A 19,355-nucleotide genomic window follows, 5' to 3' on the forward strand; every position below is an offset into this window, starting at 1 on the left:
GGTATCAGTGACATTGTTAATAATCAGGTGGTTCATTTTTTGAGGTATTCACTAGAGTAGGTGCTACAAAGAGGAAAGAGTTGCGTTTTTATAAAGAGTAAGTATTTGTGCTTAATTCAAGAACAACTATTAGAAAACAGTGTTTCTTCTTGTTCAAGATACTCTCAGTGAATGTATAGGTAAGCATTAGGCTATCATGTGAAGCTCATTGAGCTATAAATGCTCATTTTTTTGCTGGTTCTGGAATATGAGTAAAAATGAAAAAGCTTTAAAGAGTATTCAGCGCCCTAGTATCTGACTTAGGTGCTGAATCCAGATTTATGATATCAACTTATGTCATGCAGTATGAGCAAAATGTGTATCATAGCAAAAGAGAGAAAAGAATTGGTGTTCACTTATTCACAAAAATAATAGAAAAAAGTTGTTTCTTGTTCATACATCCTTTTCTCTATTTGTTCTCTTGTGTGGTATTCTTCTACTTATAAGATGTTATTATTTCATAGGGCTCCACATGTTTTCAGGAGATAGTTCAGGACTAATAATAGTTTGGGATACATCTGTCAAAGGAAGTTCTCAGCACCTGTTTCAGCACTGGAGGGTTAATAAGGTATACAGGTTTCTTAAACTAGCATTGTAATTTTTATGTGATGTTACAAATCCAGTAATTTGATTTGAATTCAAATTTTATTATACATTAACTTTTGTTTGAAAAGGTGTATTTTCTTTAAATAAGGATACAAAAGAGCTGATAGAACATGCTGTGATTCACTGACAAAATTTTTGAGTTGTTTTGCAACTTCTATTTTTTGTATCTAAACATTAAAATACTTGAGGTTTAATAGCATTGTATTAACAGATGAATGCTAGTGCATTAGATTTGTTCTCTAGACCACAGGCTTTACCAGTCACCTTTGTCCATACCTTAGAGGCCTGATGTTCATACAGCATTTTTGTCATCAGCTGTGTTTCAGAAATTCATAGTCATGGTAGAATCTGCCTTGTGGTTGTGAAAAGTTAATTGCCTGGGATATAAGGCCTTAATACAGGAGCAAACTTTTTCCTTAACCAAATAGAACGAAGTAGGCAGAAAAAGAGTAATACAAGAGAAAAATGAGTAATAATGTGTAAAAAACCAGAGTTTTAAAATACAAGGTTATGGTTTTTTACTTTTTTTTCCTTCTTTCTGTAGGAAATAAAACAAAATGATATTAAAGGAACACCGATAAATCATTTGGAGTTGCATCCAAATGGAAGGCGTTTATTAATTCACGCCAAAGACAGTACCCTGAGAATCATGGATCTCAGAATGTAAGTAGATTTTTGGTGACAAGTGCATATTTCCTTTCTGTTTTAAAATTTACTTGGGGAAATACAGTGCCATAAAACTATTAAAAGTATAGTTGTGGAGAAGATGTCCTAATAATCAAGGATAGCAATATTAGGGTTAGGAAACAGTTTCAAAACACTGCTGTATTACAGACCTTTTGTGTGATATTGGGTAAGTCTTTTAGAGTAGAATATCCAAAAACTGCTAGATTACTCGGGAGCTTAAGGTGGCATGAAGTAGAAGACACTAGTCTCCTAAAGATTGAACTCACTTTTAAAAATGCAATCTGGGCATGAAGATAACTTTTGATGCATGAAATTATGTGGGGGAAATACCTCTTTATGCTCCCCTGGCATGAAAAACTACGTTTCTCAGGAAACTTCACTCTGAAATAACATATTGGATTGGATGTCTGAACTAGCTGAAGACTTTCCAGTCATGTAGTGCACGCTTCATCTTTTACTGTAAATGATAAATTATAATGACCATGCTAGAAGGCTAAACTATCCGCTCAATGGAAGCATGAAATCGGTGGATTAACAAAAAACCTGTAGTTTTTGAAGCAGATAGTGTTCTTCTATCACTACCATTCCTAGAAAGCGCAGAGAGTTTTAGTTTGAGAGAGAAAAAAGGATGTGCATATTAATCTCTAAGAAAGGGTTAACATGGTGTGCAAAATTTCACAATTATAAAGCCAGTTTCTCTGTAGGACACACCATCTCCTCCTGTCTCCCACACCTTTGGCCATGTATTCCTAGCATTTCCTTTTTATCAGTTCTAGAGATCTTTTGATGCAGGGTAAGTCAGATCAGTGAACTGATCCGACTAAATCAGCCTACAAATACAAATGATTAATTTTCATTTTAATCAGCTATCTGATCTAACTCATCGGATAGCTGCCCAAACACTAGAGATGAAATAAGGGAGAGCCTGGGAAAATAAGGGTGGAGAGGATAGCAGCAGGACTGCTGCTTTGACCGCAGCCCACAGTTACACTGACTTAAGTCTATCAATAAACCACAGGGTCAGATACCCAGCAGTGATAATTTTACACGTCAGCATTAACTGTTCATTCCCTGCATGAGAAAAGAGGGGGTGGAGGTCACAGATCAACACAATTCACTTTGATTGACAACTAGTTGTTCTTAACTTTCCTCTTTCAACTTGCTTTTTTGATCTTTTTGGATAATGCTGCTGTCATGTCACTCAGGTATGTGATCAGGGATTTGGTTTTGGTTCAGACCTCTCCTTAGGGTTTCATATGCAGGTTAGTTTTACATCTTGCAGAGCTCTTCTACATGACATCTCAGAGATACTATCTTATTCACACAACTAAAACTCTGATTTGGGCTGAGATGGTCTTGCACTGTAAACATTAAAGCATCATTTTCTCTGGCTTGCCAAATGGAATTGTATCTAAGGTATATTTATTCAGAATATTGTTAAAAATAATTTTCCTGTCATATTAACTGCATTGCACTTCTCCCAGCATACCTCCATTGTTTCAGCAGTAACACATTTTAAAAATTACCGTCTACTGTCTTTGAGGGCTGTCATGGGCTATTGCTATTCTTGCCTCAAATTCTGCATCATAGTGTTACTGCTGTATTAGCCTGCATTTTGAACTTTCATATCTCTTTCCAACCTGTACCTCATGTTTGAGATTAGCCTCTTACAAGCTGGCTTATGCTTCTTTAAATCCTTTTGCAGATTCTCTCTTACGTCTTGCCTACAGACTGCTTGACAGTAGTTCATTAGTAGGTCATTATTACTATGCTAACCAGTAGTGTTTCACTGAAAAAAAAAAATTAGGATACCAAAGTACCACAATAATATTAAAACTATTAATAGTAAATCAACATTGATGTCTGAAAATTTATTAATTCTACTGCTGGTTTTCTAACCAATGAGACACTAGTCCAAGGAGCTAAGGAGAGCTGCTGGATAAATTTAAGCACTACAGGGATGTAATCAGGCTCAGGAAGCATAACCAAAACTTTTTTGGAGAGCTTGGAGTAATTGTGCCTATTTCCCTATTTTCTGCAAAGCCCAGGGTCAAGAAAGTGTGAATTACTACATCTGTATCCATTCTCTAGATTTGAGTATTTCCATTCTCTACTGAAACACAAGGTTGTATACTTTCATCTGTAATTTCAGGTGCATTATGAAAGCCAGGGAAAAGAAAAGGTAAACACTGCACTCTACAAAAGGTGGGTGCTTGCATATCTATTTGGGATGCAAGGTGTATTGATTTTTCTGAGGAACAGAGGGGCAATGAGAGAGAAAAAGTTAGATGGTCTATTCTAAAGGTATCTGCTACACTTTCACACTGGTCTTTATCTTCATCTTGGCACTGAGAGAGAAAAAGTTAGGTGGTCTGTTCAAAAGGTATCTGCTACATTTGCAAACTATTCTTTTATCTTTAGCTTGGCTACAAAGAAATACATAGGTGCCACAAATTACAGAGAAAATATTCACAGCACCTTAACACCTTGTGGTACATTCCTGTTTTCTGGAAGTGAAGATGGAAAGGCTTATGTTTGGAATGCAGAAACAGGTAACTAATTATTTTATGTTCTTAAACCAGGTTCTCCAGACTGAGGGGGAAAGGGTTTTGTAAGCTTTATTGAAACACTTTTGTTGTGGAATAAAACTTCAGTAAGTTGTTCTTAAGTCCTGAAGCCTTAGCTCCACCTTTTAAATACCTTTTATTAATCTCTTAAGATTTTATTCTCTAGAGGAAATTACTAGGCAGAGGTAGCTTTTGTAATATCCAGCAGGAATGGAGCACCTGAAGCTCAGCTTTTTGTGTACTGCAGTTCTTCAGATGTGGATGATGGTCTTAAAATGGAATGCACAAAAATGTATCAAGTCAAATCAGTCTTTCTGCTGCCTGTTTTGGATTTGGGAATTAGGCTTTTGTTGAGAACTACTTCATCTGTTTCCCAGGGATGATCAGAGACTCTGAATATTTTTGGCCTCTGGAATATAAGGTTTCTTCGTGAATTACTCCCCAAACTGAATAGTTTCAAAATAGCTACCAAAATCTTTCTGGAAAAATGTTAAGCAAATATAAGATAAAGAGTTTGTTATCTTTGTTGTACAGTGAGGTAAAAGGGGAAAAAAATAACAGTAGGAGGTAGCAGAATACACTTTTTGGTTTTGATGACATTATGTTCTGTCTCCAATTATGATCTAAATTTTTAAAAAGGAAGCAGTAAATATTTTAAAATTGACAGCTAACCAACAGTTCTGTTTTCAATTTCTTTCCATGTTTTCAGCTGTATTAACTTACATCTATGCCACTACATGATTTGTCTGAAAACTTTAAAAAAGCATAAAAGTAAAAGGAGGGAGGAAGTTTCTTAGTATGTTGTCACTGGGCTTTGACTCTTGCTTACACACTGTACTTGCATTCGTAATGACATCAGCTGAAGAGCTGACTTTTTTTAATAATTGTGTGCTCAACTTTCAGTCCTGTTGTCAGTATGATATAATTGAAATCCACAACTAAGATAGCTATCTCTGGCAAAATGCAAGCACAAACAAATACTGTGGAACGCCACCTTTCCAGAACCTGCTTATCAGAACAAGAGAACTCAGCTAACCTTATGGCATCCTCTCGGGTTTCCTGCAGCTCTTGCAACCGCACTAACTTCTCTGACTTACTGAATAACTTAAAAGCATGCAATATTTTTTGTTGTATGCCAAATACTGATTTTAAATAAAGAAATGGATTGAAGAATATTTATGTACAGTGACAGTCACTGCACTGTCATAATACAAGCTTTAACCAACTGTTATTTTGCTGTATCAAATGTGTTTCCATGTTATTAATAAATGTATTTCACATCTGTAGGAGATCAGGTGGCCATATACTCTGAACTCTCCTTCACATCTCCACTTCGTGATGTTGCCTTTCATCCGCATGAACACATGGTGTCATTTTGTGCCTTTGGTCAAAACCAGCCAATACTTGTATACATTTATGATTATAAAGGTACAGTACAAATCTTCTTGACACATACCTGTAAATGTTTTATTTTTAGAAGTGCCTTGATAGTATTTGTGCTTCTTTTGAAGGAAAAAGTATACAGTCATTTGATGATATCCTGGGAGATATCAAAACCCAACTGGGCTCATATGACCCTGAGCAGCCTGTTCTAGGTGACCCGGCTTTGAGCAGGGGCTTTGGCCTAGCCAATCACTAGAGGCCCCTTGAACCTCAAGTTTAGATCTGTTATTGTATGTCATCCTGCCTGATTCTTGCAGTGCTTTTATCAGGTATAGGCAGTGTCATATAAATATTTAAAAGCCCCTTTTCAGTATCAAGGTGGATTATGGAGTCAGAAACTACTATTATTCTGAAAATCAATGAATGGCTTAATAGAAATATCATTATTTTGTGCTGCCTATGTTAGAAAATAACGTTAAGGAGCAGTATAGAAATTAATAAATACGAGAGAGTGTAGATTGATTTAATAAGTGTTAGGTCTGTGGGGTGATTATGCGAGAGATACATTTATTCCCCATGGCATATTGAAGAGAAGATAGTGATAAATGCTAGCTTTGAATTTTTTGATACACAAAATGAAATTCAGACTGTCCTTTGCAGGCTTTTCTGATGTTGTGTTTTTGTGGTTAGCTTTAGCGGTGTCATTGTTTCTATTAAAGATATAGTTTCAGATGTCATGTTGCATCTAGCCAGTAGATAATGTTAGTACAAATTATCCAACAAATTTTGCATATCTGCAACAGATTTTTGTTTGAATTATATTTGCAGTGAACATAGATTTAAAAAGCTTATCCCGTCTTTATACATTTGCTTTTTAAATAACATGCACTAAAGAGATTACTCATATCAAATCTCACAGTTTAGGTTATTTGTCTGTTGAACTGGTTGACTTTTACAGGAAAATAAAGTGGAATGACTTTACAATCAATATTCAGTGCTAAACTTTAACCCAGTAAGGCATCTGTATTCTACAGAGCAGTGGAAAATTCCTTGGGTTAAGGATTTCTTTAAATTTTTTTGACTGTTCAGCAGACAGTGAGTCTTTAAAAAGATGATAGGGTAGTTTAATATATATACGTGTGTGTGTGTATGTATATTTAGAGGTCACACAGATATCACACTGGTAGTTATTTGTATCATCTGACTACTTAACTAAGTCACTGGTGACAGTAAGATTTTGCATAGGTTGTGGTCTTTTCTATGTTGTCTGTTACTAACTTTTTGTTCCTTTTTTGGTTAAAAGCAGGCACTTTGCTTTCAGAAGATAGTTTTACTGCCTTAGTGTTGAAAGGGTTAATCATACAGAAATGCTAATTTTAGTCACTGACACAGTTTTTAAGACTCCAACAGTATGTGTTTTACATACACCAACAGTTTTATGAATATCGTGGACATAACTTTCCTGAATGATTCTTTTAACCTTTGTTAGTTTAAGACCACAGTACAAAAACCTGAAAAAGTCAAACAATTTGTTTAAATGATAGTGAGCACAACTTTAGTCAAAAGTATACTGTTCTAGAGCAGGCTACCTCCTAAGAATGCCTCCTGTGCCTGTATATGTCTTGCATCTTCTTGAGTTTTACTCAAGCATAACAACCTCACTTGAACTAGGAAGAAAAAATGTGAAATGTATCTAGTAAAACAGCTGACTTGAACTCAGTGCAAGCTATATAACTTTCTTCCCTTTGAGAACATTCCTTTCTCCCCACCCACCCCCAATATTTCTGCATGAAGAACACTATTGTTTATAAGCAATACAAAAATATCAGTTCTGTCTGAGAAGTTATTGAACACAGATAACAGAAAGGAGACTTTGTGATCAGGAAGATCTAGGGGGAAATGGGGTATGGGGAAAATTTAATGTCATTTTCAGGTTTTTCCTATGGCACTATTAGTGCAGATTCTGATGGTGTTTCACTGAAGATATGGCTGGCAAAATGACAGTGATCATTCAATTTTTTTTTTCGCATGGCAATGTAAGGCTTCACCTGACACATTAATATGGGTTATTTCTACAGTTGCACTACAGGAAGCTGAACTCGTAAAAGATCTCACTTCATCACTTACCACTGCTGCACCAAGAGGGCCACAGTTCTTTAGCAGTTTTTCTGAAATTCCTGTACAAAAAAGTTCAGTGATGTCTCCAGCAGATCAGTTTGTCAGTGTTGCAAAAGCATCAGTGAGAATGCAAAAGGTGAAACAAAAACTTGATTCTGTTATGGTAAGTCGAATTTAATTAATTTCCAGAAGTATATAGTCTTCTCAGCCCAAGTTCATATTCCGGGACTAGTATATGTAAGAAAACATATTATATGTAGTCTTGGGATCTGTTCTTTAGAAATGAATGCATTTCTCATTAATATTAATGCACCTGTAAATAGCTCTTTAGGAGAGATTAACTGCATTAAACTAAGTTATTTTTGTTTATCAAGTATTGATGACAAGGGATGTTTTCTGTCAATGCCTATTGACATTCATATGGTTTACTCCATAGATCATTATGGCTGAGCTGTAGAAAAAAATTTTTTTTTTCTTCTTTTTTCTCTTCACCTTTGGAATTGTATGTGACATAAACAGCAGGGGTTTCGTAGCGGGGGGCCTGCGGGGCTGACCTGTGTGGGAGGAGATCGTCGACTTCACTGTGCTAGGCACAGCCATTTCCAGCCAGCTCCATGAAGGACAGTACAGACTCACTGCATAACTGAAATTGGAACCAAACAGAAGAGCATGTGGCACCTCTGTCATAACATAGTTAAGAAAGGTTGGTAGCTACTAGGGACAGGAGACACCAGAGCAGAGGAGGAAAAGCAAAGGAAAACATGTCAGGAGGGACAAGTAGAGATACAAGAGGAGGGAAGTTAGGAGGCACAAAAGAAGACAGAGAAGGAGGCACAAAGGTCATGCAGGAGACACAAAATGGTGCACAGAGATACAGGGGGAGGTAGTGGAGCAGGCATGAAGGGAAAGACAGGAGGAGATGTGTAAGGACACACAAAAGAAAACACAGGAGGAGGTACGCCTCTGAAACGACTTGAACCCTTGGAGGAATCTGCGCTGGAGAGGCGCAATCCCCGAGGGCATTTTGACTGGTGGAGGACCCACACTAAAGCAGTTGAAAGGAGTAAGAAACAAGGAGAGGCAAAAGGAGCAAGCCACTATGCACTAACCCCGCTCTCTTGCACCACCCACTGCCTTACCAAAGGGACCGAGTGTAACATAATGGGAAAAACAAGAAGAGTGGGAACTAGGAAGGAGGAGAGAGGGGTGTCTGAAGTAAAGTTGAGATAAAGAAAGAGGGAGGAAAAGTGCTTTCTTTGGGTGTTTGTTTGACTGTTTGTCTTGTTTACAAATACCTGAATGGGTAACTAAAGTTTTTGTAGTCGGCAATAAATTTCATTAAGTGAAGTTCCCCAACTTCAGACAGTTTTGCATGCGACAGGAATGCAGAATACTCCTGAATAGTGCTGTGCGGTTATAATTACTGTTCACAATGACGTGAACTGCAGTTGGGTTTGCGCTTATTATTTTTCATTTTTAAGTACTTTTGAGTGCATATAGATTATTTTTTTAAATGCAGTTTTAGGCTTTGTCTGCATTAATAAGTAGTGAACCACAAAAGAAGCAGATGAGTAGGTGAAAGCAGTTGTTGCTGGGGATGCTGTGGCTACTCTAATCATGCTTTGGGGGTTTTGCTTTGGATTAGACCTAGCCTGGTTCCCTGGCCTGGACATCCCTGTTAGGCCTGTGCTTTGAAACTATCCAAAAGAGAGCTATCCCCCAGTCCTTTGCTTTCTGGACTGTGAGTTCCCAGTGGACCTCTTTATGAAATACCACACTGTAGCTCTCATTGATAATGGTAGGATGTTGGTGCTGCCTCCACAATTACATGTGGCCTCATGTAAGGAAGCAAGCCTAGTTTCTGTTTTCCACTTATTTTTTTCCTGCTCATCTACAAGTGAGCCCTGGTGCCTTCAAGTTGTTTATCAGTTGGAGAGAGGCACAATAGGGAGAGAATTTAGTGTGTAACTTGTGTCTGGGAGACATTCCAGAAGAAATTATTTTTACTCTTCTGGATGTCTTGTGATCTGAGGAAGAAGACAGGGATAATGAATTTCTGGGAGTCTTTATCATTGCAACTGTTCAGTCCCTGACTACCCAGGGATTCTGGGCAGTGGGAGGCAAGTCTGGTTTAGCAGAACCAGGTAGTGGTTCCATGGAACAATGTGGCTAGGTGAAATAGATATGCCTACAACTGGGTTTGAGAGAATAACTTTCAGCTACTGGAGTTTTGTAACCCTAGACTCCCATTACTCAGTGACCAGTTCAGGGTGAGTAAGTTCACTGTGAGCAGAGATCAAGGTTTTGGACAGCGTCCTCCAAACCCTCTACCTGTGCACCATGTGTATGGGAGATGGCAGAAAGGTCATCTGAGTCTTCTCACCATGTGGGTTTCCAAGCAGTACGGGATGGTATTTGAGAGTCCACATCCAGTCTGGTGTCTGTCACAGAGCAGTGATGATTATAAAAACTGAGAGTGCTTCCTTGCAGGACTTTATGAACCGCTGAGATATTGGGAGATTTTCATTGAAAGGACTCTTGATACTCATCTTTTCAGCAATCCAGCATGACAATGAGGGGACAGTCATCCCTCCTTTCCAAGCAGGGACAGGATTATTTCTTGCATGTGGGTGCAGTATTGTCTGCCTGTATTATCGGAGATTCTGGACAGCCTCAGAGTATAAACACTAAAACTTAAAATTTCTACTGATTTGTAGTTGAGCATTACAGCTTTGGATGCGTATGCATTTACATGTAAACACCTGCCTTTTTCATGTGGAGAGTGATGTGTGTATGTAAGTCCAGGCTTTGTTGGAAGGCTTATTAGAATGTGTACTCACATAAATGCTTTGCCGAAGTGTTTATAAAAATAGGCTTCATAAAAGTTGTCACTCAGCCCTACATGTGAGAAAGTGCTAATACATCTGGGTACAGACAAGTGAAAACAGAGAAAGGAGTCTGTATTAAGCCACAGGTAGGGTGGCAGGCTGCCTGTGATAGGGTTGGAATATGAAAATCCAAATGAGAACCCAAATGTTATCTTGTATGTATTTGTCTGATAGGAAAAGCAAAAGGGAACTGGAAATTTTGTAGGCTTTTTACTGGTCTTTTGGTCATGTTTGCGTGCCAGTGCCTTGTCACAGATACGTAAGGATTACCATGGTGGGACAAGCATGTTGGCAGCGTACCTTGTAGACAGTAAAGCTGACCTGACATCACGCCTGGGGTCGTGTTTTGTGAGACAAAGGTGGTGGAACCTCCAAACAGCAGATCTGCCAACACAAGGTTCTCTGGGTTAAATGTGTGTGAATTTAACAGCAGTAACTAATGGATATAAAATTAACTTGTCAGTGCAAAGTTTGGAGGTCTGCAACTTAGGTATATGATTTGGAAATGTAATGTGAATATATTAAAATCTAGTTTAAGCTAGATAGATATAGAGAATATTCTGATCCTGTATGAGCTTGGGTTTTTTGTGTTGTGACCAGTGTCTCCTTTCCAGGTTGCTTTAGAACCAATGTTTTTCTTTTTTTTTTGTTTTTTTCTTTGCTACCTAAACAGAAACCTTAATGAATGAAAGGGGAAGTTTCTTTTCTTCTCCTCTGCAAAGTTACCATTCTTGTTAGCCCAGAAAATGTGTAATTAGGACCAAGAGTTGAATCTTCAGCTAAAGCTTCAGTAATTCTCAAAAGCTAGGACATTTTGTTACAAAAGATAAATATTAATTTCTCTGTGGAACCAGAAGGCAGAATTGCCTTCTTTACCGCATAGAGAAATTACAGTATAGTGAATCTTGGCAGCAATTATTATTTCTCTCTGCCTCAAGGAACTAATGCTAATGTATGTTTCTATTCACAGAAGTTTTTGTTAGGAAAACGCTTAATGCATCTCTAGTCATTGAAAGAACTCACAAGTGCTTTTCATTCAGTGTAACTCTTTATGTATTTAAAATTTCCTTTCCATCTAGCAATCAAAATACCTGTTTATAACATTTCATAACAAGGAGGTGATGTATGTTATATAGATATGGGGAGAAGGGCTTCTTTTAAAGGTATAATATCCTAGTTCTGAAATTATGATTTTTAGATGTCAAAACTTTCATGCTGTAATTTGGAGGAGGAAAAAATCCTTTGTAATGCTTAAGGGGCAGCATCTTTCTGTGCTTTGTGGTACTAGTCCTGGAAGCAATTATATGTTGGCTGCCTCATCTCTTAATATGTAAATACTTCTAAATTAATTAAAAGTATTGGCGCTTTTCCAGTCTTTACTTCATGATGTATTTCTGAAAAATGTTATTAAAAGGTTATCAAAGTGGTTACCAAAATTCTGATACTCAGAGGGTTTGAAGTGCAATATTAGACAAATAGAATGTGAAAGTATTCTTTATTACATACAGAACTACTTACAACTGTTTGGATTTTTTTGTCCTTTAAGTGTATTTCTTACTATGCCAGAATTCATTAAGGGAGTAGGCATTGGGAGAGAATCCAGAAGCTTATACCTTGGATTGCATCAGCTGTACTGAACGTTCATCATTAAGCTGTATGACTACAAAGTATGGTCATCTATGATGCTTTGGTGTAGTATACATCGAATACTATACTGTGTAGTCCTTCCAGATGGTCTCCTTTAGAATTTAGTTGAGATGCAAAATACATCTTATTGTGTGAAAACAGAACAGAATTTAAAGCCACTGCTTTTCAGAGAAAACATGCAGCCTTTTTAGTGAACGCTTAAACATGATACTGATACTATCAGAGCCATCAAGTGTAAGAAGCTGGAAACTTGTCCTTCTGTCTGCAACAAAGACCTAGAGGCTGAGTTGGATGCCAATCGTGTGTATATTTTTGTATACTGCCATTGTCAGTCTTGTAAGAATCTGTCTTCCAAGTCGTCTTGGTTTTAGTAGAGTCTGAAATACCATACTTGTTTCTGGGTTTTAGTGCAGATCAGGAAGAGTTGAGTTCTACAGTAACTTACTACAATTTCTACCTGAAGATGGAAAATGGAGGGTCATAATACGTTAAGTATTGAGGACTCTTGTTAAAACATTGCCAATTCTGTGAATGTTTTTGGTCAGGTACGACGCAATGCCACAGTGTCTCTGCAGGCTGAAGTAGCTTTTTAATTTGATCATGCCTGCAATACAAAATTTTTATCTACAGGCTGTCAGAGGAGGTACTGATATACTGTAATCTTATCTATCATATGTATAAAAAATTTGCAATTTTTTAAAGCCTCTTTTTCACTGAGTAAGTTCATAGACTTTTCCCAAAGAAAACTTGCAAATGAATAGGACGCCAGTTTTTTTTATAGTGTGTATACCATAGTTGAAAAAACCCCAAAAAATTTAAAAGGCAAAAAAGCACTGAATTTTATTTCTTATTAAAAGCAAAATTGTAGCTGTGTAGTTTTTAGGAAACCATAGGTAATATCTATTCCAAACTGAATAGGAGGAGGATGCTTGTGTGTTTCTACTTGGGAAATCCAGGAGCGGCCTATATATTCAACACTGTAATTAGTTCTGGACACCACTTGTGAAAAAGAATATAGTAAAATGAGGAGAAGTTCAAACAAGAATAACACAAGTGCCAAGAGCTATTGAAGAGCTTGCATGCAATGAGATTAAATTGACTAGAGGTGCTCAGCTTCGCAGGTTTTGCAGGTGCAGATGAGTGAATGTTGTGACAGTAATATATGAAATCACGAATGGTATTGGAAAAAAAAAATTGTTTCTCACATCTGAAGTGGGATCATGCGCTGAAGTTACATACACAGAGTGCTGTGAAGGCCGAAGTGTACATGGGTTTATAGAGATTTTTGGCAAATTAGTAAAGGAGAGAGGGATTCAGCAAAAGCTGTTGGCCCAATGAACCAGCGTTACTGCCAGATGGTACTCAAGAAGTTCATAAACTCTTGAGTGATGGAAGTGGAAGGGCCCACAGGAGAAAGATTGCTCTAAACGTATGCTCCTTATTTGCTGCAGTTTACTGTTGAAAAACGTGAGGATGGGATCTTTGATCTAACACAGCATAATTATTCTTATGTTGTGGAGTATATGTACAATATATATAAAAGTTATACTGACAAGCGTGTGGTATTATCATGTTACTTGTGAGTGGGTTGTGTGATAATTCTCCATAACAGTTACTAATATTCTTTTCATTACATCAGATCACTAAATAATTTTAAATATCCATTAAAGTTCAGTTGAATTTTAAAATGTTTATTAAGGTTACTTCCAGTTTTGCTTTTATAGCAGTTTCAAGTCGGATCTATATGGCACACTGCATGATAGGTTTGTGGTTTAGTTTATTAATGACCAAATTACTGGAGAACACGATCCTGTAACATACGTAGTCATTTTTCTGATGACCTATGCAATACATTCCAGTGGAGTGAGGGCTTTTAAATTAAATAGGTGCTTTTGAATAGTGCTGTATACTTTTTCTTGTTTCTCTTCCAATATTCCTCTTCAGAATGCTAGGAAATGCTTTTCTTACTCTAGGTGATTCTGTTGCAATTATTACTTTAAACATAGCTACTCCCAGGCTGCAGACTTATAAGGATGTGTTTTATAAGCCACGGTGGAACCACTTTTAGATCTGAAGTACTGTAAACCTGTGCATGTCATTTACTGGATACAAGATTTGCTTACAAACCTTTTTTCTATTTGCCAGGCAGATACTGTTGAATCATTGTGATTGCATAAAGTGATTGTTGATATGAAATAGCTGAAGTATTACTAGAAGCTTTATATAGGTAAAATACTATATAGCATGTGAAAAGTTTGCCAGAATTTTACTTTGTATGCCTTCACGAAATAATTTGTTATAAAGTTTTGGAAATTGTAATGAATTTTTCTTGTCAATTCATTAAGTTTGCCAGTTCTAATTATGTTGCCTCTGTTAGAAAAAGTTGAACAAATAGCTGTTTTTTCCTGTGGTTTGTTTGCTTGTTGTTTTCTTTTTGCCCCTCTGTGAAAATCTTACAAAGCATGTCAGATCCTTAAAATCTGTAATATTTTCCTATGTTAGAATATTCTTTGCATAGTAAGAAATTTTTTCTAGGCATTCCTCATTTGTAGCAAACTTCAGACGAATTTTAGAGCAGCACATTCAAAACAGATGTAAAATAAAATTATTGTCTGTATTTTGTAGATGAAGGAACTTTGACACAGATGTGACATGAGTAGTTTGACAAACTCTATCCTCATATTGATCCATATGAATTTACTGCAATTAGTTACTCTGCAGTAATTGGTAGTCTTCCCACGCTTACCCAGTGAATAAAAGAAAAAATGTGAAATATCTTGCTTTTACTACTAAGTAAAGCTATTGTCTGGGTAGTTACCTTAGAAATAAGTAGAGCATTATAAATATGCCTTCCAGCTTGGCAGCAATGCAGCCTGAGCCTTCTCCAGAGTAGGATCTGGTACCAGAAATTCTCGACTGCAGTGGTAGCTGACATGGAGCATAGAGACTGCAATGGGTCTTTGTGGTAAGACTGTACTTTCAGGTATCTGGTCATGCGAATAGTTATTGAATTCTCTGAATCTGTAATTTAATTATATTAAGGACTTTTTCCTCTCTCCAAGCTTCTATTTAGTGTTAGCAATAGATGTGAGGAATTCCTGTTTCAAACTATTTCTCCGCTATTTCTTTGTACTTTTAATTAGAAAAGTCAATGAGGAATTATGTGCATCTTTTGTTGGACACACAGATTCCTATTATCCTAGGGAGTCATTACATATTTTACTGTGAATATGGAATTTAAATCTGCATGGTCTCAGCCTTTTGCTCAAGTGAAGTAAGTGACCTGTGTGAACCTAGTTAGAGTATCAGGGCAGTAATACTTACAGAGCAATGGTCTTTCATCTGATCTGTAAGCACAGGATATCTGTCTTTAATTCTTGCTTAATATTTGCTGACGTTACCATTTGAATAGAGGTCTAGAGTAGCAATAATAAGCTACAGTCAGCTGTGGCAGAATATCTTGTTCCATTACTGATCTTTTTCAGCATTATATTTCTCTCAGTGGCTTATGTTTTACGTAAAAGGTATGTCAGAGATGAGAAATTAATTGCATTCATTTTTTACTATGAAACTATATCCATCATAATTTTATCAGAGGGCAAAATAAGATAGTGTTAAGCATTTTTAACGTATGTGGATTTTACTGATCAGTTCTTTAATTTTATATCCAATTTCACCATCTTATTTTTCTTGCCATAAACGTTTGCATAGTGTTAAGGAGAAGTTACTCACTGTTTGTTTTCTTCCTGCTGAACAAAGTAAACGGGGACATCTGAGTAATACGATGTTTATTAAAATTGTGTTTTAGAGCAGAGAAAGCTAGATTCACTCATGCTGGTAAAAACCAGTAAATTATATCTCCTTATGCCAGCTGGAGTATTGTCACCAAGGTGTGGAGAAAGCAGCTTTTATTAAGAAGTTTTTATGAAAGAATACGCCGTAAATGTGCACTGAGTCAATTAGTAACATTGTTGACAACTTTTTTTTATTAATGGTTATTGGGGCTGTTACAGAGTTTCTTGCAAAGTGTCGGGTGCAGAAAGGAGCATTGATTATGGCTCAAATACTGAGACACTATAAATTGAGAGTTAAAGAAGGATATACAAGATTAAACGTCTAAGGATTTTTTTAATAGTTTCACAGATTTTTTTTTTTTTGTTGGCTGAGAAAAGCAGTATGGTTTTCATTCAAATAAAAGTTATAGAAAATAGCTTTATATCTTTGAATCTGAAAATGCTGCTTATTCTGGGGAAATCTGGTCAGGTGTGGGTTGTTTGGGTTTTTTTTAACCTTTCTCTTTATGGTTACGTTACAGTTAATCTCTGGAATAAGGAAACGAAGGCTCGTCAATGTCAGAAATTAGATTACACTTTTTGTTTAAGTGCATAATTTGAAAAACAATTTAGTGACATGCAAGCCTGGGTATACTTTTTTAGAATAATAGGAATGATAATGGAATTTTCACAGAAATACATCTTTTTTAACATTGAGGGGGGAGGGCGGCAAACAAAAAGTTAAAAAAAAAATCTACCAAAAAAAGATTTTCTGTATGATGGGAGAAGCCTAGAGCCTAACCAAATACTTGGAGAGGGATGGCAGGGGGAGGTTACAAATGCCTGACTGGTTACATCTGAAACTGCCTACTGTATTTAGAGTCAAGTCCTAGTGTCTTTTACCAGGAGGTACAGAGGAATAGATTTCTATATGTATTTGACAAGCTGTGAGTCAGAAGAATTTCTGGTGTCTGTCTTTAGTAGGAAGAGAAATAAAATCGTAGGACAAGTATCTTTGGGTACGTTTTGTATGTGATATGCGTTACATCGATTTTTCATTTGAACAAAAAAAAGACATTTTTAAAATTTAACTACTAAAGTCATGGATTATTTTTTTTTTTCCTGGTCATATGTTCTTTGATATCAAGAATCATAACCAGCTGCAGAAGAGGTCACAGTTTACATAGTAATCTACTTGACTCTTGCATATCTACTTTTTACTGTTATTGTTTATGACATTGGCCAGTTCTGCTAAAATGTGTATATCCAGGTATGTTCTTAAGGTGAAATGCCAGTTTTGTCCAATACAGGAGAGGTCATACTCTCCGTGTTTAATGGCTGAGTGAGTCTACACAGCCTGCATGTAACTGAGCCTGTATTTAACTGGTTTGTGTCTTGTACAAAGAATTTGGTTTTCCTTGTGACTAAAAGGAAGGAGTTTCTTATTCCGAATGTATATAGTGATCTTAATTTCTTCTTCACAATATTTGAAAAAAAAAAAAAAAGAAAAAAAGAAAGGTTTTATGCTAAGCTTGTGATTGAAATGCCGGAACTCTCTGGCAGAACTAAGAAACTGGATATGTATAATTACTGTGTCATGAGCCATATCATCTGTAGACAATGACTATATGTAAACTGTAGGATCAAGCACTTTCTAGCTTCAGTTTTCATACATATGCCCTGGTCACTTCTGGCCTTCTATGGAGAAAAAAAATGGAGCACCCAAGTTAAGAGGGAACTCTGCTGCCATGTAGGTCAGTTCCTGATCTGGATAATCAGAGGACTGTAGGGACCATCAAGGGAACACACTTGCTTCAGACAAGCAGTATCTATGTTTCAGTTTTGCCTCTGTGTAACAGGGTGATACCTTATTTTAGCGGTCTTTGATTTTCTTGTTTAGTCTAGAAGTTACTTAAAAGCAGAACAGATTAGTCTCTTAAGTGATTGCAGTATACCTACTGCAACAGAATCCCAGCCTTTGTTGGAGTCTGCCTAGCACTACTGTCATAGAAATCATTGCATTTTTACGTAGATGTAAGATTGATTCAAACTTGCATTACAAATTTAAAAGCTGTAGTACTGTACTCCTACTGTAAGAATTATTGCCTATGTATTTTCTTCTAGCATTGAGAAAAATAGCAGAATTTGTGTTTGGTTTTTATTTCAACTTCAATTGTCAACTTTTAAACTCTGCAGAAAAGTGGTTTAATAATGTTTTTAAATTGTCTTAAAAAACAGTGTCCTAGAGGCCTAAAATTTCAAACAAGAAACCTAAAACTAAAACAGTAAGAAGTAATATAGAGCTGGCCACCTTGATTTGACTTGCAAGTATATATGGAAATGTCGATTACATTCGTTGTAAAGGTCATAAAATTGCATTGTCAGGAAAAAAGAGAAATTGTTATTGTCAGCTTGTGAAGTCTTGCATTATTCTGGGTGTTTTGTTCATACAATTTACTTTTAATGTGAATACTAGTTTTGCTGAAAATGTATATTTGCATAATTTGCATACAGCTACCCTAACACAAAAAAGAAAATGAAAATCAGCTTTGTTTAAACTTGGCAAAAATTATGTAGGTATCTTGGTTTTGCTTCAAAAACTGCATGAATGTTATAACACTTGGTTTTACTCAAGCCAGGGTAGTAGTAAACTGTGTCTTTGATAAAGCTGTGGTTTGTGCATGAAGCAAGCAGGGCCTGTTGTGAAAAAGAAGTAGATTGATGGTTGGCTACCTTAGCCAACTTTGCTCGTCGTTGTAAAGGCATTTAGCAATGCCTTCCCACAGCATGCATTTCAAGAAAAAAAAGATTGCCTCACTCTGTTCTGTAGGCAGTCTATGTCTGTCTGTTGTAGGAGAATTAATTATTCTTCATACGACAGTGTACTTCACCTGAAAACAGTTCTGCTGTGAACCGTTAGTCCTCACTTATTAGCTGAGTGGTTCCTTCTTCTGTTATAATGTTGTGAGGGTTTTTTCCTCTTTGGGCCTTTTAGAGATTTAAATAATATTTAAAAGCTAGTGGCAGAAAGGTCGTAAAAACTCTGGTTTTGTGTTGACTTTGGATGGGCAGTCTTTTCTAGCTCACCTGTGATGGGCTTCCCTGCCATTAAGGGGAGAAAGGAATCGCTCCTGTAAGACTGCTTAAATTTAAAACTTTCTTTCTTTTATAAAAATGTCTTTTTCTTGTTTTTAAGGACTTGGAGAGGAAGGAAGAATTGTAAGAACTTATTTTGCATTTTAAAAAGGCCAAATTTCTTAAATCTTCAGGAGCATACATTCTATCTTCTAATGTACGTGTTGATTGCATTTGATTTCAAAGCATGCTATTTGGCATGTGTATAATGAGAGTATTTGGGTAATACAGCAGGAGAATACAGAGAAGGAAGGGAATTAAATGCTGTACAGGAAGAACTTACATGCAGAGTTCCATATCTCTTCTTTAATTCATTCAAGGACAACAATCAAGGCAAGTTTCTCCTTATAGTTTTTTTTTCGCTCCAGGGTGAACCAGAAAAGTGTCTGTTAAGTGCTAGTTTTGAATAGTTTGCTCTGCTGTGTTTAATTGGATTTCCAAAGGCTGCTGTATTCAACTTGCCTTCATTCTCTGCTAGTGTCTGAAACCAACTTTTTGATAGAAAATTTGAA

General features: G+C 36.5%; 1 protein-coding gene across 12 annotated transcripts in view; it reads left to right on the forward strand.

Annotated features, from left to right (window-relative positions):
- Positions 1–19,355, forward strand: part of AHI1 (Abelson helper integration site 1) — a 95,855-nt gene that overhangs the window by 28,391 nt on the left and 48,109 nt on the right. For all 12 annotated transcript variants that reach the window (XM_075413987.1, XM_075413994.1, XM_075413996.1 and 9 more), the window contains 5 exons: positions 504–607; positions 1,190–1,308; positions 3,754–3,884; positions 5,187–5,327; positions 7,361–7,563. In XM_075413987.1, coding sequence (XP_075270102.1) covers positions 504–607; positions 1,190–1,308; positions 3,754–3,884; positions 5,187–5,327; positions 7,361–7,563 — 698 coding nt within the window. The remainder of the gene's footprint in view (positions 1–503; positions 608–1,189; positions 1,309–3,753; positions 3,885–5,186; positions 5,328–7,360; positions 7,564–19,355) is intronic.

Source organism: Opisthocomus hoazin, chromosome 2 (assembly GCF_030867145.1).
Source record: "Opisthocomus hoazin isolate bOpiHoa1 chromosome 2, bOpiHoa1.hap1, whole genome shotgun sequence".
Classification (NCBI taxonomy): Eukaryota; Metazoa; Chordata; class Aves; order Opisthocomiformes; family Opisthocomidae; genus Opisthocomus; species Opisthocomus hoazin.